The 22,099-nt window shown below is 55.7% G+C and overlaps 1 protein-coding gene across 2 annotated transcripts in view; it reads left to right on the top strand.

The window, feature by feature from the left end:
* SLC39A11 (solute carrier family 39 member 11) overlaps positions 1-22,099 on the top strand; it is a 267,969-nt gene that overhangs the window by 76,659 nt on the left and 169,211 nt on the right. For both annotated transcript variants that reach the window (XM_064676146.1, XM_064676144.1), the window contains exons 8-12: positions 56-154; positions 1,226-1,384; positions 1,550-3,399; positions 4,780-4,901; positions 7,671-8,499. In XM_064676146.1, coding sequence (XP_064532216.1) covers positions 56-154; positions 1,226-1,384; positions 1,550-1,628 — 337 coding nt within the window. In that variant the 3' untranslated portion in view covers positions 1,629-3,399; positions 4,780-4,901; positions 7,671-8,499. The remainder of the gene's footprint in view (positions 1-55; positions 155-1,225; positions 1,385-1,549; positions 3,400-4,779; positions 4,902-7,670; positions 8,500-22,099) is intronic.

Genomic DNA, 22,099 nt, shown 5'->3' with positions numbered 1-22,099 from the left:
TGCCTTCCATCTAACATATATATATATATATAATTGTGCTTTTTCTGTGTGGTAGGAACTTAGCCATTGGGATTGGGATCCAGAATTTCCCGGAGGGCCTGGCTGTCAGCCTGCCTTTGCGAGGGGCTGGATTTTCCACGTGGAAAGCGTTCTGGTAAGCTGAGCTCCTCTTCTCCCAGGGGAACAAGAGCCCTCCACCAGCACCTCCTGCCCATTGGTTTCCTCCCCTGTCTGTTGTGTTGCTCCATCATGGAACTGCCCTTGGAATGGGTTTGCTCCAGACCTGCTGGGTCAGCTCCTGAAATCACGGGGAGCTGGTGCTGGGAGTGCTGCTGGTTTCCTGTGCTCAGGAAGTGTGGTGAGCTCTGCCCTGCTCCCTCCACACTGCCTGAACTCAGATCCAAGCCCTCAGCTCCCTGGGGATGCATCCATGATCCTGACAGGTCACCACATCCCGCTTCAGTACCTGCTGTGACCGCCCAGATCCTGCACTAAATACTTTTTTTTAAAATTTTTGTTTTATTTTATTTTTCTCTCCCTTCACTCCAGGTTGGATTTCAAACCCAGCCTTTTCCCTTTTCCCTGAGGTGAAAAAGCCCAGGGCATGAACCCTGGGAGTGCAGGGCTGTGTTCACCTGGCTGGGTGATGGATGGGAGGGCAGGGGGAGGCTCCGAAACTGCTCCTGCCAAAGCTTTGTTTAATTTTCCTCCCACCCACCCCCGCAAGCGGGTGCTGGGACTTGCACCAGGATTGCTGCTGCTGGGAAGGGAGTTCCCATGGTCCAGAGAGTCCTAGGAGGAAAGAAAACGAGCGGGAAGAACATGATTTTATCCTGGTTGAGGCTGTGGCCAGATGTGGATTCACAACCTCAGCTCTTTGGGATTGAGTTATGGTGGTTGGAAATATTTCCTCTCTGACCCATCCCTGCCTGGGAGCTGGATCCCCAAATCCCACAATGCTGCTGGGGGGAGGAATTGGGCCATGCCTGAATTCCACTCCTGGAAAATTCAGCTGGGTTAGGTCAAATCATTGCCTGTTTAAAATCATCCAGGTGACTTGGCGTGGCGTGGCCAGTGTCCCACCCCCTGGGCCACGGTGGCACTGGGGAATGGGGGATGGGGGTGCAGTGGGGATGGGGAGGTGTGAGCCCCGTCATCCCATGGGGATGGCTGTGCCACCCCTCTCTGCAGGCTCCCAGGGGCTCTCAGTGGGGGTGTTTGGCAGGTACGGGCAGCTGAGCGGGATGGTGGAGCCCTTGGCCGGCGTGTTCGGAGCCGTCGCCGTGGTGGTGGCAGAGCCTCTCCTGCCCTACGCCCTGGGCTTCGCCGCCGGGGCCATGGTCTACGTGGTGATGGACGACATCATTCCCGAGGCACAGACCAGGTGAGGCCCCTGCAGACACCGTTACAGGCAGGGAGACCCGGGGGGAAGCACAGAGGGCTCCGGAACATCCCTTCCCTCGCCCGGGGCAGAGACACGCGGCGCTTCCCTCCTCCCAGCCGCCATTCCCGGCTCCTCGGAGCTCACCTCTCCCCTCTCTCCCTGCAGTGGCAATGGGAAGCTGGCATCCTGGACCTCCATCCTGGGCTTTGTGGTGATGATGTCCCTGGACGTTGGGCTCGGGTAGGGCAGTGCTGCAATCCCAGGAGAAGAATTCAGAGCCGCGCGCGCGGGTTCGGAGCCGGGCGCGCGTCATCCTCCGGACTGGTTTTGTACATATCTTTCTGGGATCTGGTTTGGTGTTGATTTCCTATAATTTTATATCTCTCTCCCCCAATGTCACGTTGATGGTTTTCAAAGCACAAATACGGGTGGTTCCTCCCAGATCCCGCTTTCCTTTCGCCACCAGTTTTGCTTTTCCTCTCGGGGGGGTCGTTGGACCACGCTGGGCTGGTTCCTCCGAGTCAGGTCACTCGGGGATTTTGATCATCTTTGCTCTGTAGAAGGTTAGAAATTCTCTGTCCTCTGTTGAAGCTGGTCTGTGGTTAAGCACTGAGGCATTGGAATGGAGTAAACCCCTTAGGGAGTCTCGAATTCCACCCTTTTTTTGGGAAGGCAGGTGGAAGGCGTTAGGGCTGCGATCACACACACAACATATCGCAGGACTGCAGGTCTCCCGTGTCCTGCTGGTCCTTGGGAATGCTTCAGGGAATTTGTTTTGATGGATGCAAATAGTCCAGGCAAATAAAAATGAATTTTCTTGGGATCTCTTCAAGGGGGAAATGTCATTTTTTTTTTCCTAAATTTATCTAAGTGAGGCACTGTTCTGATGAGTCATGTGCAGTGTTCCAGGGTTTTCAGGAAAAAAAAACAAACAGGAAAGAAGAATTTTAGTGTTTCCCAGCATGTACTCTTTGACAAGGCAAGGTGTGCTCCTCCACACTGTCGCTGATGTGCTGCCTGATGCCGGATACAATTCCACATGGACCTGTGTTTGGCCTTCCTGAGGGATTGCTGGTTCTGGTGGGCCATAACTCCCTGAAGAACCAAGGAAAGGTTTGGTGGTGATGGTCCTGGTCACACTTCACCTGCAGAAGAGCCAAGTCAGCACCTGAGTGTGCTGGGAGCCCTCGTCTTCCTGAGCAGCGTCAGGATGAATTCATTCCTCAGGATGAATTAATCATCCCACCTGAAGAGCCAGAAACGTGCAACAACGTGGATCCTGCCTCTTCACCTGGCGCTTTCCAAGCATCTCTTGTGGAATGGCTCTTCCTGAGCAGGCAGGATTGATCCCTTCCAGGCTGAGGAGTGAATCCTGCCCATCCCTGTGCCCGGCACACGCTCGGGTGAGGAGGGAATCGCCACAGTTGGAAGGATGCTGCAAATCCCAGCTCCCCCTCGCCAGGGATGCCTCAATCTTCAGCACAAAGGGCTTCCTTAGACTGGATAACTGGATCACCTGGCTGCCTCCTGCTGCTCAGTCCCTCTGGAAGTGGTGCTGGGATGTCATGGATCACCTGCTGGAGGGGCAGCCAGAGGGAACAGGCTTGAATGAATTAAGCTGGAGTTGTGCATTTTCATTTGGTTCTTTCTTTTTTGGTTGGATTTAATTTCTGCTTCATTTGTGGATCACTCTGGATGATACAAAACTACTCTTTGCCGATGGATTTGACCTTTCAACTGTGATTGGTTTCAATAAATGGGAAATTGAGAGTTTGCACTGATTCGTTTTACTGCTGTAAAACCGTAGCTTTGCTGCTTCTCCCTCTGTTCTGCTGTGTTTCCTTTCTCCAGCTTAATTGTTCCTGGCTTGTCCAAGGTCCTGCCTCTTGGCCAGGAAGGCAGCTGCTTTGGGGATGAAAAAAAAAAGGAGAAAAAGCCAAGGAAAGGCAGTTTTGCAGTGCCTCATCCAGACAGCGTGTGTTCCTGGGGACCACTGGGCTGCCCAGGTGAGCCAGGTATGTCCAGGCAGGGGGGAAATTGGGGATTGTGACCCTCAGTGGGAAAAGAAAGAGGTGTCAGGACCCTTTTTTTTAAAAGCAGCAGGTGTTTTCTGTCCCTGCCATCCTGGGTTGGAGAGGGAATGGACCTGGCACAGCTGGGAATCAGAGTGTCCTTCCCAGTGCCACCAGTGGCCAGGCTGCACCATCTCCCACTGCTCTTCACCTGCTTTCCAGACACACTAGAAGTGTCTGTAAAGCTTTTAGCCCTCTGTCTGCAGCCTTAAAAACCTTAAAATCCTCCGTGGTGTCCACGGGTCGGGATGGCTCCAGCCCGTCAGGGCTATTTTCTGGTTTGATTCCTGGTGTGAGCTGGTACAAAACCCACATTATACAGTTAAAGGCAGCCTTGTAATCAGATTGCTGCGAGATAATATCGTGGAAAGCATTTAATCCTGCTTGGATGTAGCCAGCCCAGATGATGGTGATGCACATTGGAGCCGTGGGGAGCGAGTGGGGAGGGTGATGCAGAAAGCACGTAGGAAAATCCGTCTTTTCTGTTTGTCCCCTGGGGGGGAATGAAATTATCTCTCTGTTCCTTGGTGTGATTGAAAAGCTGGCGGGGGGCCAGGCCTGAAATTGCCCGTGGAAACAGTGAGTGTCAATGGAAAGGTGGAGTTTGGAGCAAAGGGAGTTATAAACAGCCAGCCAAGGCCTGCAGAATGGAGATGGGCTCTGATCCTTGGATGGAGGAGCTGGAATTGTCAAGAGATCAGGCTGGAGGGAAAACAGGAAAGTTGTCCCGTGGTTGGAGATCGTTTTTGAGGTCCTGGGGTGTGCTTGGCCTCAGCTCTGTGCTTGGATGAGTGTCAGGATGCAGCTGAGGGGCTGCTGTGGTCCCTCCCCAGCCCAGGCATTGGGATGCCACTGAGCCCCCATCCTCTGTCTCTGCCTCTGGAAAATGGGGAGAACCCCTGGCCCACAGCACCCATGCTCATGGTGAGCACAGAGGGGGGGGTTTCCCTCTCTGTCCATCCTTTTGATGGAAGGCAGTGAGCCTTTGGAGGGACACAGGGAGCCTGGACTGGTTTGCAATGTCCTCTGAGCCCCTTACAAGCATAATATCAAATTTTACTGGTGATTTCTCACCCCCCTACAATTTTTCAGTAAAATTCAAACCCTTTAAACTTATATTTCTTATAAATAATAAGAAATTTTTGCATTGGCTGGAGGAAAACTTAAACTGTGACTCTTCTCCATCTAAAAGCCTCAAACCCCAAAAGATAAAGAGTTTTTTCCAAGCATTCCCTGTAGGTCTTCTTGCAAGGGGGGGTTAAAACCCACCCAAGCCCCCCCAAGGTGAGTTGGTGGCCTCCTTTTCTTGTGTTTTTTTTTTAGTTTCAGAGAACCATGGAGATGATGTCTGGGAGCAGGATGGGCTCAGTGCCAGATGGAGCTGGTGAGGAGGAGGTGGAAGAATCCACAGGGAACTTCTCTGCAACCAGGAGAGCTGCCCAAAGGTGAGCCTTGGGCTGGGCTTAGAACTAAGTGGAGGTTGGAGAGGCTGCTGATAGCTCAGAGCATGGCACTGTCCCTGTGTTTGCCCAGGGATTAGGGCTCTGGAGAGGGGATTACGTGTGGTGGTGAGTGTGTGGTGCAGAGCTCTGGGCTTCTCCCTCCCGGGATGTGGCTGGTGGCCTGAAGGTGAAGGAGAGTGGGTTTAGAGGGGATGTTGGGAAGAAATTCCACCCTGTGAGGGTGGTGGGGCCCTGGCACAGGTTGCCCAGAGAAGCTGTGGCTGCCCCTGGATCCCTGGAAGTGTCCAAGGTCAGGTTGGAGCAACCTGGGCTGGTGGAAGGTGTCCCTGCCCATGGGGTGGGAATGAGATGAGCTTTAAGGTCCCCTCCAACCCAAACCATTCCATGATTCTGTGATTCTCTGATCCATCCCACCTGGGATGCAGCTTGTCCATCCTGACTGGAGCAGTGGTGCAAGGAGAAAGCCTGTCCCCTTTGCTCCAGGCCAATCCCACCTCACTCCCTGCTCCCATGCAATGCCAGGCAGCTCCCGCTGGTTGCTCGGGTGGCACGTGGCAGGCATGGAGATTGGCACCATGGCACAGCACCTGGTCAGATGCTGCTCTTCTCTCCCCATCAGCTCCTTCCAGCCTGGCTTGGCTCGCTCCCAGCTGGAATAGGCATGGAAAAGGCCGTGGGTATGGTTGTGCATCCGGGGCAGGGAAACTTCCTCCCGAGGGGCAGCAAAGGGGCAACTCCATCTCTGCTCTGTGTGACCAGTGACAGACCCCGAGGGAAGGGCTGGAGCTGTGTCAGGGAGGGTCAGGTTGGATCTCAGGAGAAGGTTCTTCCCCCAGAGGCTGGTTGGGCACTGACCAGGCTCCCCAGGGCAGTGGGCACAGCCCCAAGGCTGCCAGAGCTCCAGGAGGGTTTGGACAACACTCTCAGGGACGGGGGGGGGATTGCTGGGGTGTCTGTGCATGGCCAGGGTTGGACTGGACGATCCCTGTGGATCCAGCTGAGGATATTCCCTGGTTCTGTGATGATTCCCCGGGAGCCCAGCCTCCCCACCCCGCCGTGCCGTGAGTCAGGGCGCAGGAATGGGCTCTCCGGGGGTGCCGGGCGCTCGCCAGCCCGTGCCGGGTGCCGGGGGAGGCAAAGACGGCTGCGGTTTGCAGGGTTTGCAGGGCTGGGCGGGGACAGAAAACCCCAAGCGAGGGCTTTGCACGCAAAGGAACAATAATCCCATTATGAGGCCCCACGGCGGCGTCAGAGCAAACACGGCGCGGAGCGGGAGATGCGCGCCCGGGGTGGATCGTGGCACCTGAGTCACTGCTTATAAAGGGATGGATTTCACCTCCCTCCCCTCCCCTTAGGAAAGAAACAATTCAGACCTGGAGACAGAATGGCTTCTATCCTTTGTGCACGGGCTTTGTTGTCCTTGGCAGCCGGGCAGGGATCACAGCCGAGGTGCTCGTGCGCTCGCCCGCGGGCTCTGGCTCCACGGCCAACCCGGGCTCCTCTGCCCACTCCCAGCTCACCTGGGTGCCCCAATCCCATCGGGCTGGCCCTGCAGGGGACACTCTGCCTTGCTTCAGTCCCAGTGTGGACCCCCCACCACCTCAGGGACAAGCCTGGGTTTGGGAGAGTGGAGGGAGGACAAGAAATTTCAGCTCCGGGTGTCCTTTGCCCAGGGCAGATATTGTGGGGTTCTGGAGGAGATTTCACAGACACCCAGAATGGTTTGGGTTGGAAGGGACCTTAAAGCTCATCTCACTCCACCCCCCTGCCGTGGGCAGGGACACCTTCCACCAGCCCAGGTTGCTCCAAGCCCCATCCAACCTGGCCTTGGACACTTCCAGGGATCCAGGGGCAGCCACAGCTTCTCTGGGCAACCTGTGCCAGGGCCTCCCCACCCTCACAGGGAGGAATTTCTTTCCAATATCCCATCTAACCCTGCCCTCTGGCAGTGGGAAGCCATTCCCAGCTGTCCTGTCCCTCCAGGCCCTCATCTGAAGTCCCTCTCCAGCTCTCTTGGAGCCCCTTTAGGGGGAAAGGTTGGAGCCTTCTCCAGACTGAACAACCCCAGCTTCTAATTTAATACAATCTATTTTTCAGGTATTTAAGTTGCACTCTCTAAGTGAGTGTATTTAGTCTTGCATGGTCAGCCAGCCCTAGAAAAGCTACGTGCTTGTGTCTGTCCTGGGTTCCTGGGACTGCAGCTCATGGGTGAGCTCCTGGTTGCCTTTGTCCTGGTTTTACTTAAAATACTTAATTTTCACTGATCAGCATCTGGGTGGTGGCTGTGGAAAGGTTCCTCTCTGCCATCTCAGAGGGATGTTCTCCACGTGGTTCCTTGGGTGTTGTGTGAGGTGGGAAAAGTCAAAGGAAGTCAAAGAGTCAAAAGTCAATCCAGAGGGTTGTTCCTAATGGGAAAAGAAGGCAAATTACACACCGAGGGATCTGCAGTTTGCACAGCTCCCATCTTAGTGCCTCTTTTGCTGTTTTAAGGCTTTTACAGGGTGAGGGTTTGTGCAAGAACAGGGAGAAAATATTTTCAGTATGTCCTTGGTTGGGATTTCTGGGAAATGTTTTTGTGCCTTATAATCCTATGAGGGGGATCTCGGGAGCAGGAAACTGAGCCTGAAGGTTTATTTTAATATAATCTTACAAAATGCTGATGATAACTAAAAAGCTTTTGTGTCCAGAGCTGGTCTGTGTGGGGAATTGTTTAAATCTTTCTCTGGCTGTTGCCTTCCCGTGTTCTTACAGGAACAAGGAAAGTGTTCCCAGCCCGACACACGCTTGCTCTCAGCTCGTCCCGCACGATCCCTCTGCTGAGTCTGGAGCAGAAACAACCCCACAGCTCCAGAGCCCGTGTGGAATCAGGAGGGAAGAGAACAGCCTGGATCTGCTTTCCTTTTACTGCAAAATAATTTCCCTGCCATAAAATCACCAGTGAGAGCCAAGGGAAGATTAGGTCATAGGGAAAAACGCGGGCTGGGGAACAATGGAGGGAGGTGCTGGTAACGGCCGGGGTGGGGGACACCCCACGGCCTGGGGCTTCCCCAGGGACCCCCCTCTGCTGGGAAACCCCCTCTGCCAGGATCCCCCCTCTGCCAGGATCCCACCTCCACTGGGACCTCCACCTGTGCCAATACCCCAATTCCATCAGGAGCCCCATCTCCTCCAGGACCCCACACCCACTGGGACCCCCCCCACCCACTGGGACCCCCACCTCCTCCAGGACCCCAACTCCCTTGGGACCCCCAGCACTGCTCCCCCAGCGCTGTGCAGGACAGACCAACACCATGAGCATTCCCAGCCCTTTTTATCTCCCTCTTTCCCAAGGTTTGAACTCCAGTGAGGGCTGGAGCATCCCCGTTTCTCCCAGCCTGGTGTTTTGGTCCGGGCTGGAAGCAGAGGCAGGTGTGGGGCTGGATTTCAAACACAAATCAGCATCTCACGACATGTTTTGTTTTTCTCCTTCCTTTCAGGACATCATTTATCCTGGCTCAGCTCTGCCAGTGGATGGACAAATCTGCTGGGGGATCTGCAGCTCCTTCCCCCTGAATCCAGCACTGCTGGTGTGTCCCTGGAGGTCAGAAAGCCCTGGGAATTTAGGGGGGATGTCTTAAATCAGGTCTTGGTGAAGATTGCACAAAATCCCTCCAGTGCCCTCGGTTCTGGGTGGGAAGGAAAACCCTTTGGAGACCAGGGAAATGAATCCCGGCTGCAAGGACCCCCGGGGGCCTCCCAAGTCATTAAACAAATTAAATTGTTTAGAAGAAGGAGGCCCAGGTGACTGGGTGTGAAACCCCCCTAGGCCTCGGTAATTGCTGTGCAAAGGCAGCACTGGTGGGTGGAAAGGAGACAAAGAGATTTTGGGGGATTTTTCCTCCCCTGGTGCAGCTCCAGCCCCGTTTGGCTTCGTGGGGCACTCGGGGACTGCTGTGCTGGGAGCAGGAGCCTGGGCTGGGATGCCTGATGGGATGCTCTGGTCCAGCAAGGGGCTGTGCTGTCCTTGTCCCCTGGGGTGGGGTGGGAGAGAGCTCCCCAGTCCTCCCCAGTGGGCTCCAGTTCTTTAAATGGACCTTGGCTCACAGTCCGTGGCCTCTGAGGCCGGTCCTGGCTCTCACTGCTCCAGAGAGCTAATGGAAATATTTAATTTTTTCCTTGTGTAAATGTTTTTCCCGTCTGAAAAGGTGAGCAGGGCCCACCTCCACACTGAACACCTGCATGGCTCCAGAGGGAAACACCAGCAACACCTCCCATGGCTACAGAGGGAAAACAGGGGAGGTGTTGCTGGGCCTTTCCTTTAGCCAAGGAAAGGGGCAGAACTCCTGAACTCTGCTGCCTCTCCATTCCCAGGGTTAGCTGTGCTCAGACAGGTCAGATACCTGAGCAGGTGAAGCATTAGTGTTTCCTTGGATGCTCTGGAGCTGCAGGAGGGACCAGGAGCCTCCAGGGGCACAGGGACCCCCAGCTCTGGTGTTCCCAAGTCCTGTGTGCTCGGCACTGGCCGGGCAGTTCCTGCTGGAAATTCCTTTCTTGGGGATATCAACCCTCTAGGTCCTTTTAATTATTAATTGATCAGCACTTCTCAAATCAAGATATCTCATGATCCCAACAGGACACACCGACTTCTGTTCCAACACTGTGAGCTGGGAGGGGACGATGCCCCTTCCAGAGCCAAATGCTGAGGATTTCATAACAATTATTTCATTTTATTATTTAATACAGCCAGGACCAGCTCCGTGGGGCTGCTCAGCACCGTGTGCCTCAGCTTGGACACAGGCAGGCTGGGCTGAGGTGTTCCCATTTGGGATGGGGTGCAGTGGACCCCAGGGGTCTGTGCAGGGTCTGGGGCTGCCGTTGGCCCAGCGAGCGTGGAAAACGCTGCCGAGACCCAGCAAGGGGCTGAGATTCCTTCTGCAGTGGGGGTGGCTTCTCTCAGGTCCTTTCCCTTCCCTCCCCCTCTCCTTGAAGCTCTCCCAAACAAGTGCTGGTTTATTGCCCACCGTTTCCCAGCTGCACAAAGGCCGCCTTGTGCCGCCGAGCTCCAGATGTTTCACATCTTACAGAAACTCGGTCACAAGGTACCTGTTCCATGGAGCACCAGCTGACCTGGATGGGGAGAGAGCTGCCTCCCAGCCCTGGCTGGCAGATCCCAGCCCTGGGGAGGGCAGGAGGTACCTGGTGCACTGGCAGTCCCTGTTTGGGGGCAGGGGAGGGAGGGGGTGTCACACGTGGGGCAGGGTGGGAGGTGCTGCCTCAGCAGGAGCAGCTCCTGGGAGGAGGGTTGGAAGGGGTCACACCAGGGATTTTTTTCACAGAATCATGGAAATCACAGGATGGTTTGGATTGGGAGAGACCTTGAAGCTCATCCAGTTCCACTCCCTGCCACAGGCAGGGACACCTTCCACCAGCCCAGGTTGCTCCAACCTGGCCTTGGACACTTCCAGGGATGGGGCAGCCACAGCTTCTCTGGGCAACCTGTGCCAGGGCCTCCCCACCTCCCAGGGAAGAATTCCTTCCCAGTATCCCATCTAACCCTGCCTTCTGGCAGTGGGAGGCCCTTCCCTGTGTCCTGTCAGCCTTGTTGGCCTGGGGGTCAGGGGTCTGCAGGTCCAGGTGGTCCCCAGGGCTCTGGGACAGCCCTGGGTGTGCAGCTGCCCCCAGGCTCTGCTGAGGCTGCACAGGGATCCCTGTGTCCCTGCTCTCTCTGTGCTGCCACAGGGCTGGGCTCCTCCAGGAGAAGGTGATGCCAGGACTCTGCTGTCAGCTTGGGATGGATCCCGAGGGTTGTGGTCCTGCAGGAGAGCGATGTCCTGGCTCTGCTCCATCCCCACCCCATTCCTTTGACTGCAATCCCTTAATTGTTTCCAAAAAGCACATGACAAAAGGCAGGGAGATAATTACAGTCCCTTGCCCACCCCCCCACCCCCCCTTATCTCCAGGAGAGCATGTTGGGCAAACAGAAAACAGAGGATCAGTCCTGGCTCCTCAGAGCAGCTCTGGAGGGCAGGCAGGGCTGATTTACTGCCCTTGTTCACAGCTGTATTCAGCTTTTTATTACAACTCTAATTATCCCTCTCCATCAGGATCTCAGGGAGATGTCAGGTGGCACCAGACATTTCCTGTCCTGTGGGCTGAGGGCTGGCCAGGGAGGGCTCCTCGGCAGAGAAGGGACAGCGATGCTGCCTGGTGTCCCCTGGCATTTGGGGACAGTCTGGGGACACACTGGCTGTCAGCAGGCAGTGCCCGCCTGCCTTGCCATGGACCTGCCCTGCAGATGAGCCCATGAGCTCTACAGATCCCTGGCAGGAGGCTGGAGCCGGGTGGGCATCGGAGTCCTCTCCCAGGTAACAAGCAACAGGCTCCGGGGAACCGGCCTCGAGTTGTGCCAGGGGAGGTTTAGATTGGATATTGGGAAAAATTTCTTCATGGGAAGGGCTGTGCAGCCCTGGCACAGGCTGCCCAGGGCAGGGTGGAGTCCCCATTCCTGGAGGGATTTAGAAGGCGTGTGGCTGTGGCACCCGGGGACACGGGTGAGTGGCCCGTGGGGAGCGGTTGGCAGATGGGGAACAGTCGGACTTGAGGGTCTTAGGGGGCTTCTCTGACCTCAACTATTCTCTGATTCCTGGGGTGTCTTTCTCCCCAGAATCTGTGTGTGGGGAAGGTGAGGGATGAGGGCACAGGGTGCAGCCGCCCCTGGGGACGTGTTTTCTGTGGAGGGGGCACTGAAGGGGGTGATGGTGGCAGGGCAGCACTGGCACCACCTGGCCTGGGCAGAACCCGCCCCACTGCTCCAGAACCAGCACTGCTCCTCGGGGCTGGGAGGGGGAACCCAAGGAGGAGGCAGGAGAGCTCCCACCTCTCCTGCCAGGACACTTCACCCACCGGCTCTCCTGGCAGCAGGGAGGCCTCGGGAGTGGACTGACCCCCTGGAAAACGCTCCCCAGCCAAAGCAGCCCCTCATTCTCATGCAAAACGTGCCGGGAGGGTGTGGGGGGGAGGGAGGGAATGAATCCCTCCAGAGGGGAGCAGAGCCGGGCAACTTCGCGGGAATGAAGTGAAGTAATCCCTCCCCGGCACCCCGGGCACATAAAGCACCGCGGAACACAAGTGCCTCTCTGTCCCCTCTCTTTCTTCTCTTTCCCTTTAATAATCTTTCCCTTTTGTCCCCATACGTTTCCCCTCCGTGTCATTGTCCCCTCCTGCTCCCGTCGCCCATCACAGCCGGACCCTCTGCCTTGGAGGTGCTCCCGGTGCCACCTGTTTTTCCCACTTTATTTTCCAGGACACCTGATGTATTTATTTGCTTTGCTGGGGTTTTTTTTGGTTGTTTTTTTTTTTTTTTTCCCTTGCCTCTGGTTTAGGGTCTATTAAGTTTATTCCTCCTTCCCGTGCCCTGGGAGCCCCGGTTAATGAGTAACCATAGTGTGCTCGGAGGCAGCTGTCTCAGACAAACTGACGGAGACTTTTTTGGAGCTGCATAAGGGAACGTTTGTTCTGCAGCTTCTCAATAGATCCTTGTGCAGGAGGCAAGAAGTGTGGGGAGAGAAAGAAAGAGACACTAAATCACTGCCCTCCTCGAAAATCTCGCTGCGTGTGTGTGTGTGTTTTTATGCCTTTTTAGAATAGATGTTGGATGAGTCACCTTTTCAAGCTGAAATAATGAATTTATCTTCCCAGCGGAGCACACAATGTACTTTCTAACAGTGTTTTGGCTTTAAAGCTCTTTTTAAGTAACTTAAGGCTAAAACACACAGCCTATATGGACCCTGCCGTGGGGTTGGTGTTGCAGGAGTGGGGATTTCCTTTGTCCTTCTCCCAGTGTAGAGCAGATTTGGCTCTTGTGGGTCATAATTTTACCTGGTCCCTTCCTTCGCTTCTGTTTTATGGAGATTTTGGGGGTTTTATCTGACAGTTGCCCTCGGAGCTAAGGCTGTTTTGCCTTCCCTGGGGTGCCTGGCTGATGGGCTGGGCGAGTCCTGTGTCCCAGAGTCCTGGGTGACCTTGGCCATGGCATTTAAACCTCTTCCCTGCTCTGCTCATGTCACTGAGCAAACAGGTGACGGATGTGCCTTTTCTCATACCTGCCCTGGCTTTTTCCTCCCCACGTGCTGGGAAGTCCGTGGAGGGTGGAAGGGATGTTGGGAGCAGGCAGGGAGCTGAGGGAGCAGGTACCAAACTGCTCCTGGTTGTCTTGGGATGTCTCTCCCTCTCTCTGTGGCGCCGTAATTCTTTAGGTCCTTTGTTGTTCCCGTAATTCTTTGTCAGTCTTTGGGTGTCTCGTGGCAGGTGAGCCCCTCACAGGGGCTGTGGTGGGAGTGCAGGATGTGCCTGTGGGCTGGGGAGCCTCCCACTGAGCAGGCAATGTCCCCACGGGGCTCAGGTCACTGTCCCTGCTCCTGTCCCTGCAGACACACTCGGGCATTGGTGCTGTGCCCTCAGTGCTGTGCCCTCAGTGCTGTGCCCTCAGCCTGGCTCCGGGGTCCTGGGCAGCCCCTCTGACCCCTGGCATGGCTTGGGGAGCAGGTTGGGCATCTCCTGTCCATCTCATGACATCTCTCATGGAATCACAGAGTCACTGAGGTTGGAAAAGACCTCCAAGGTCATGGAGTCCAACCGTTGACTGAACACCCCCGTGCCAACTAAACCATATCACAAAGTGCCACATCTACTTGTGTTCTGAACACCTCCAGGGATGGTGAGTCCAGCACTTCCCTGGACAGCCTGTTCCAATGCTTGACCACTCTTGCAGTGAAGAAATTTTCCCCACTATCCAACCTGAACTGCCCCGGCACAACTTGTGGCTGTTTCCTCTTATCCTGTCCCTCGTTACCTGAGAGCAGAGCCCGACTCCCACCTCACCACAAGCTCCCTTCAGGGGGTTGTAGAGCTCAGACATCAGGAGCAGTGCTGGCAGTGAGATTCCTGCTCTGGCCCTGCCTGGGACAAACCCCTCTGTGTGCTGTGCCCCTGCACTGCCCGGCTGCCTTTGCACCCCGGAGCCCTCAGCCCCTGGGCACAGCAGCCTGTGGAGGGGCAGGAGTGTTTCCCAAGGCTTTGCCATCCCTGCAGCCTCTCAGCTTTGCTCCAGGTCCCTCTGAAGATGTTTCCCACTGCTCCTGCAGCTGGAGCAGCCCGTCCTTCCCAGGGCCCGGCCAGCACACGCCTGTGGTCCAGGCTGGGATCCAGGATGGGGCAAAAACTAAAAACACATAACCACACTTTTCCTCCTCTTTTACAAAACCTCAGCTTTTGGGTTTGGTGGTTGTTTTCTTTTTTAAATTTTGGGATTGGCTCAAGTTTTGGGAAAGGCTTCAGGCTGTTTGTGTTTTACCTGACACGCAGCTCCCCGTTCCCTGGAGCAACAGTTCTTTATTGGCTCCTGCAGGCACTTGGCACTCCCAGCACACGAAATGAAAAGCTTTTTGTTTCCATATTTCAATATATTTATATATATTTAACTGGTTTGGGGAGGGTATTTGCAGGTCAGAGGACTTTCAGAGGTTACTGTGCTGGCCAGGCCCTGGGAACAGCTGTCCTGTGGGAACTCATTCCCAGCTCACCCTTCCCTGATCTCTTTACTTTGCCAGTGCTGGTGCCCATCAATCACTAAATGCTTCTTTTTTGTTGTTGTTGCTTTTGGTAAAAATCAACAGCAAGTTGCAGGGTGAAGTTATAGATGTGCCACTCCTGAGCTGGTGTGGTAAAAGCAACACGACGTGGGGCCGTGACCCCAACTGTGCTCCCCCAGGGGTGTCTGTACCAGCACAGCTTTCACAGGAATGAGCAGTTTTCCTGCTCCCCCCTCCCTGTGCTGCTGTGGGTCAGAGCAGGGCTCCCATGGCTTCCCAGTGCTTTCCCTGTTTGCCTGGAGGAGCCAGTTCTTCCTCACTGACCAATTCTGGCCACCGGGAATTCCGTGTCTCAAGGATATTCTCCTGGAGGAGAACCAGTGCCTGTCCATCCTGCTGGTCTCTCAACCAGCTGTGACACGGAGCCCCAGAGCCAGCCCTGGAGCAAGGAGCAGAACTTCCTTCTCCAGCAAAACCCTCTTCCCTCTCCATTTGCCGTTGCACTGAGGATTTCCTCTCCTGAAAAGCTTTCACAGAGCTCAGAGCCAGCAGACCCAGTGGCCACAGTCCTGCCCCATGTTGGACTTGATATTTAAAGGTTGGGTTTGATGATCCTGGAGGTGTTTTCCAACCTTAGTGATCCCGTGATTCTGTGTTCAGCAGCCCTTGGACCAAACCCCCCTCTCCTCCTCTCCATGGAGCGCTGCAGGTCCCTGCCCCCGTGGGATAAAGGATGCTTTCAGCTGCTCCAGCTGGATCTGTTGGGAAACCACTGATTTTCCACGCCTTGGAAACATCTGGTTGACATTCTGACATCCACAGGCTCTTGTGTAATTGCCCCTGTTCCCTGATCCACACACATTTTATCTTGCTTTATGGGCAATCCTGCCCCCTCCCTGCCCACACCTCCCAGCTCAGGCTCCTCATTAAAACTTGGTGCTTTTTCCTCTGGCTCGGGTCTCCCCTCCCCGTCTCAGCGGTGGCTGAGGAATGTGAGACAGGAATGCTGTCCTCTCACAAGGAGCTGGGAAGGGGGGGCACGACTATCACCTAAAAACAATGTCTGTTTGCATTTTCAGTGTCTGGGTGTGCAGAGCAGCCACTGCTGCCTCACCTGGCACCAGCACAGCATCTCCAACACCTTCCACCACCACGTCATGGGCTTGCAAAACCAGGGCTGGGAGCATCCCATAAATCAATGTCAGGCTCTTCTGGGAAGGATAAGTGCAGCTTTCCATTGCAATTCCTGCCTCAGACCAGTCTCGGAGCTGCCAATTTTGGTGCTGGTACAGAGCATTTTTATGGTTTGGGTTGGAAGGGACCTTCAAACTCATCTCTTTCCACATCCTTGCCATGGGCAGGGACACCTTTCACTCTCCCAGGTTGCTCCAAGCCCTGTCCAACCTGGCCTTGGACACTTCCAGGGATGGGGCAAAATAAGCTCCATCATTTTACTGACAGGTGAGAAAAGGGAGGGAAAGAGAGCAGCCAAATTTCTGTGCTTGAATAAAACCAGTGGAGCTCCCAGAGGCTGGAATCAGGACTTTCCCTGCCCCTTCCCAACAGGGAAGGATTGTCAGACAGACAGTGCTTCACCCTCTTGGGCCCTGAAGCTGCAGAGACTTGTGCTGGGCTGGCACCAGCGGGTGCCCGTGGGATGGTGAATCCCATGGGAGCAGCACTTGGAGCCCTGCTCCTTCACATGGGCATCACCCCACCAGCCAAGGGACAGGGATGGGGCAGGGTGGCTTGGGGGGACACACAGGGAGTGCAGCAGAGCCCCCCCAGTGCATTCCCCCAGCTCAGCTCTTCACTGCGAGTTGTGTTCTGGCTCTTGCCAAACAGGTTTTAATTTCCAGAATGTGGGTATGAAAAAGCAGCACAACCCCCTCCTGCACAGCACTGAAATATGGCTTTTTTTTTCTTTTTAATATACCATAAACGATGACCTTTTCCCTCCTTAAGCAGGCAGCCAACACAAGCACAACAATGTGATTTGTGCAGCTTTTCAGTTGCGGTTTCTTCAAGAAATTCATCTGGTCTCGAAGCAATTAAGGGAAGGGAAGCATTTCCACTCCGGCTTCGGGCCCTGAAAACCTGCCAGGAGGGTTTTTTTCCTTCCCCTCCACTTTCCCTCTTGCTGCCTCAGCCCCCCTCGCTCACTTGTCCTACAAAACCTCTGTGGTTTCACTTCATCAGCTCTTCTGAGCGAGGGAGGGCCAATCCTGACCCGGTGCAGGTGGGAAGATGCTGGATCCGTGTCCCTGTCCCTGTGCAGCTGGGGGGGTGGGACATTGCCCACCTGGAGCCAAGCCCAGCATCCAACTGGACGAGGGTTGTGCAGGATCTTCCCCCCCTGACCAGCACCTTCTGCACCCTCTGCCCTGCCACAGTCCAGTTGTCCCTGTGGCAGAGGGGCTGTGACTGCAGGGAGGGTCACGGGTGGCTGCCACTGTCCTTGTGCCTCATGTCCCCTTTAGGACATTTCCCAAAGCACGTGGGGTTCATGGAGCAGCAGGGAAACCTGTGGGACGAGACTCTGCCTGGACCGAGTGTGCTTGGGAGAACGGGCCTTAAATGAGCCCCTGAGTTAACAGCACGGTTAATTGCTCATTCATTCCACGGATGGGTTAATAATTAAGTTAAATTAATAATTGGGACAATAATTAAACTAAACAATAACCAATACACGGGACAATTGAAGCCCTCGGTCTCCGCGCTGAGGTTTTGGTGCGGTTACTCATTTACCGGCAGTTTAGGGGCCGGTTTGGCGTCGGACTGGCTGTGCCAGGGATGCGGCTCCCGGAGTCCCGGGAAAAACCGGGCTTTTCCAGGCAAAACCACCGGCTGTTCCCCCCCGGGATGGCACAGAGCAACGGGGTCCCGCTGAAGAGCGAAACCACCCCCAATCCTGCCCCCCACCACTCCCCCGGGTCGTCTCCCGCCCGCGCCCTCCCCTCCCCGCGCGGGCCGGACGGAGGGAGGGAGGGACAGACCGACGGAGGGAGGCGGCTCCGGGCCGGGGGGAGGAACTACAAGTCCCGTGAAGCCGCGCCGCCCGCCCGCCGCCCCGGGGCTATATAAGGGGGAATGGCCCGGCAGCCGCAGTCGGAGCATCCCCGGCCGCGGTGGAGCCGCTCCGGACCCGCATCCCGGGCTCCTGCACCGGCACCCCCGGGGGGATTCCCGATGGGAGTGGGGCCGTACCCGGCCCCCTGGAGCGCGATGTGGATTTGGGAAGGAGGATATGGAGCAGGAGGAGGAAGAGGAGGATGGTGCCGCTCCCGCGCCGGGGGACCCGCAGCCCCGGGGCTGTTCCGGCGGGACGCGGCTCGGAGGTGGATCTGGAGGCGGAGGTGGAGGTGGGTGCCCCGCTGGGCTCGGGGGGTCGGGCCGGGGTCGGCACGGGGCTCCTCCGCCCCGCACTTGCTCCTGCCGGTCCCGTTAAACGCGGGGCGGCCCCGGGGGCTGCGGGCGCGTCCCGGGGGTCCCGGCGCGGGGGGGCTCAGCTGGGGCGCTGCGGGGGCCCCCAGTGCCGGCCCCCGGTGTATCCCCTCCCGTACCATCGCCTTTGTGCCCCACCGGCTCCCGACCGTTCCCCCTTCCCGGGGGCGAGGGGCTCCGGCCGGGGGATGCTCCTCGTTCGGGGCCCGAGCGCGGGGGGGAGGCGGGAGCCGGTCCTGGGGAGCGGGGAGGGCTCCTCTTCCCTCCGGGGAAAACCGTGCGGCTGCTGTTTTGATTCGTCGGTTTTGGTGTTTTGTTTTTGGTTTGTTTGTTTATTTTTAACGGGGGTTTCGGGGTTTCTTTAGGGAAAAACACACGCGGCTTTTCCCTTCCCCTGCCGTGGGAATACCTCGCCCCGGGGCAGGTGCCCGGCCGGGATGATGGGCGATGTATAAAACCCCTCAAAACCCCCTCCCCTCCTCTGCTGGCGTCCGAGGGGTCTCCCCAGCCTCGGCGCTGGCCCGTGTGAGCCCGGGAGTGAGGGACACTCGATCGGGGCTGGTGATTCAGGGTATCTGTGATGCACAAGAGCACTTCTGTGTGAATTCTGGAAAAATATGAATGACTCCCTTATTTTGCTTGCTACAACAAAAAGACCACACCAGTCTAGACCTGCAACCAACAACACACACAGGAATTAGTGCTGTCTGCTCGCAGGGACCCGGCAGCAGGAGAACACCAGCCCTTGCAGATTTTGAGCCCACTGAGCCCTGCGCTGGGCCAGCGGTGCCTGTTTGGGGAAAGGATGTTTGAGGTTGCTTTGATATAAACAAGAGAAGCTTTTATTGCCCAGACATTGTTAGTGTTGCTCTTTGCTGGCTTGGAATGTGTTTCCTCTGAAGGGTTTGGAGGCTGCAGGAATTGCTCAGCTCTTGCTAATTGAGACATCTTTTTATAATCACGGTCACAGCTGGTGGGAGGGAAGTGGGGGGAAGAGGGCTGGTGACTCAGGCCTTGGGAAGAAGCTGCCTGGTGCTGTGAAGGGGAGATTCCAGCTTGGAGGCTGGAGCAGGGTTCACAAGGACACTGTCCTTCTCTGCTGTCAGGCAGGTGATGTTTTCAGGACATCAGCTTTTTAATTTCCCTGTAGAATTTGGCTGGAGGGAAAAAAAAAATCTTCCTGGGTCACCTCAATCCCTCCCACAGGTGTGGAGTTCAACATGTGTGGTGAGTTAAAGCCCCTGATGTGGGGAGACATTGTGGGGCAGAGGGGGCTGCAATGTTTTTGTGCTCTCCTTTTCAAAGGCTTTGCTGCAAAAAGAAGCAGATCTGCTGGGACTTGCTTTTTGTGAGAGTTTCCCAGATGCTTTCCCTGTTCAGGTGTCTCAAACAAAAGGTGGTCTGAGATGTGGCACCCTTCAAGCTTCACTTGATGAGCCAGTGCTAAACCCTTTCAGGGTGTTGTTGAAAGGCAGTGGGGTCACTCTGCAGCCCCTCTGACTGTGGGGGTATCAGTTTTGTGATGGGAAAAGGCTCCCAGCTGAAGTGTGAAGGTGCTTTGCAAGCGCAACGTGTATGAAGAGAAAGGCAACCCCATTTCTTGTGCTGGCAGGAGGAGGGGAAGTCGCTCCATGGCCGGGGGTGTTCCTGTCGTGGAGTGTCCCAGGGTGGGAGGGATGTTGCTCTGGGGAAGGCTGGGGTGGGGTGGGGGCAGCAGGCACTGGTGGCTCTCTCTGTGGGACTCAGGTGCTCTGGCAGATTCAGCTACAGGAGCTGGAGGTGCTGGTGCTGCAGGTGCTTCTCCTGCCCCAGGAACTGGGAGAGGAGTGTCCCTGCTCTGCCCCTGCTGAGCCAGGAAATCCATGCTGTCTGAGTTCAGAGCCTGCAGAGACAGGAGCCAGGGGGGCTCCCAAATGGGTTCAACCCACAGCTCTGGGAGGTTGTCAGGACCCAGTCTCGAGGCACTGACCTGGGGCTGCTCCTGGGCTGGTCCCCTTGGGAAAGGACCCCCCCCCAGAGCCCTCTGGAATGGCTGTGCTGGAGCTGTGGCCTGGGGAAGGTGGATTCACCCCTCCTGGGCTGGAAAAGCAGGGATACCCTAAGGCAGGCTGGGATAAGGGATGGTCACACTGTCACTGTTTGAGGACCAGCTGTAAATTAAAGTCCATGTAATGGGGGTTCAGTGGTGTCTGAACCAGACTCATCTCAGCTACACCTGCCTGGCTCGGGCTCAGTGTTACAGAGGACTTGGGGCATGTTGTGACCTGGGGCTGGGTCCTGACTGTTTTTGGGATGCTTCTGCCTGCAGTGAAGCACAGCTGTGCCATCTGGAAGCCCTGGCCTCCGACCTGGCTGGATTTTGGTGTGCATTCCTCTTGTGCCTGGTTACAAATATATTTGATCCAGTAGCATCACTCCTTGGTGACTTTTAGTAGCAGCTGGCTCAGATCTAGACAGTTGTGGACTCAAGTTCCTCTTTCTGTGGGTTCTTCTGTGCAAGAAGTGATCTCGGAGTGCCTTAAACTTTTGGAGATCAAACGTTTGGGGCCACACCCGCCGCCCTCCCTCCGGCTCCCTGAGCCCTGGACAACGGGGGGATAATGCCAGGAGCACAATGCAGCCTGCTGGGGGGCTTTTTGGCTTGTTTGAACTTTGAACAGAAAAGCAAAGCAACAAAAGAGAGGGCAAGAAAAGCCCAGGGCTCTGCCAGTTACCACAGCCCGGCCAGAAAGTTAGAACTGCATTACAAAGGGTGGCCTTGTTCAGAGGGGCTCATTTCATCAGAAAGATGTATTTAAAACAAAAACCAAGGGGCAAATGCGAGCAGAAAGCCCCCCGTGTTAGTATAAACACGGCATGAAAACACTTTTATTGCCTCCTATAACTCCCTAATAAATACTGTTCCTTTTTGATGAAAGCTCTTAACACGGGATTAGGGTTTACAGTGCGCTGCCTTATTAGTCCCTGGAGACAGAGCCCATGCTCAGTGTGGCTCTGTGTCCTGCTCTCAGCCTTCTCAGAGCTCCAGGGCTTCCCCCTTTCTTGCTTTTGGGTTTTTCCCCCTCAGTGGCAGCATGTGAACTGCAGGCAGTGCTCCCCTGGAGCAGCACCCGAGAGGAGGAGTGCAGGGAGTGTGGCCGGGGCAGTTGTTCTCACCTCGGGTTCATCTCTAGGTGTGATTCTCCCACACAGAGCTGATGAGGTGTGAGGGCCTCGGCCCCAGGGTTGTGCTGCACCCGTGCCCTAAGAAGGTAACATTTTTAAAATTCAATGGGCTCCTCTTTCTGCCAAGCCACAGATGTTTTTTGAGGGCTAAAACCTAAGCCTTTAAATAAATGTGTTTGATCCCTGGGTGGTTGTGCAGCTTTCCTGAAAAAAAAAAACCAAACCAAAACCAAAAAACCACCTCCCTCAGAATGGGTTTTGTATCAGGAGCAAATGTTGTCTAGTCAGGACTTTTATAAAGCTTATCCCTCTGAGATTTTATTCCTTTTTCTCCCTGGGAGGGATCAGAGCTGTCATCTGTCTTGTACGGCTGCAGGAAAACCTGCCCTGGTCTTGTCAAGGAGCAGAGATGACTGTGCTGAGTAAAGCTCAGCCTAAGGCAACCTTGAACCTCTCTGGCAACGTGACTTGATCACCAGGGCCAAAAGGGTTTTGCCTGGTACCACACAGAGCTCAGCCTGGCTTTGGAGGCTGCTCTGGACTCCCTGAGTGTGTCCTGTACGGGGTCAGATGGAGGAAGGTGCTCTGGGACCAGTGTCACATCACTCTGGGTGGCTGTGCCCTCACTGCTGTCATTGGGCTTTGCCTCAGCTCCTCTGCTGGTCCTTTAAACGGGGATTTCAGGCCAGGAGGTGCCAGAATGTTTGTTTGTGGTGCGTGGGCTCACCCTGGCAGGCAGGAGGTGCAGCGAAGGTCCCTTCAGGATCTGTAGGCTGGGTGATGAGGGTGTTTGTGCTGGGTGAGGTTCTCCCCTGCCCATCCTCGTTCCCTGCAGATGAGGTCAGTGCTGGCACTGGCACAGCTCCAGGTAGGGTGTCTCTGGAGGGACAGGAACCTGCTCCTGGTGTCTGGGACCTGGGCTGCCAGTGACACCAAGAGGCAGCTTGGTTCACTCTGGACCTGGATGGCCAGGGATGTAGTGAATTTGGGACTGAACTCTGG

This window comes from Pseudopipra pipra, chromosome 19, assembly GCF_036250125.1.
Source record: "Pseudopipra pipra isolate bDixPip1 chromosome 19, bDixPip1.hap1, whole genome shotgun sequence".
Classification (NCBI taxonomy): domain Eukaryota; kingdom Metazoa; phylum Chordata; class Aves; order Passeriformes; family Pipridae; genus Pseudopipra; species Pseudopipra pipra.
The sequence above is the reverse complement of the archived record's forward strand: the minus strand, read 5'-3'. Positions and strand labels throughout refer to the sequence as shown.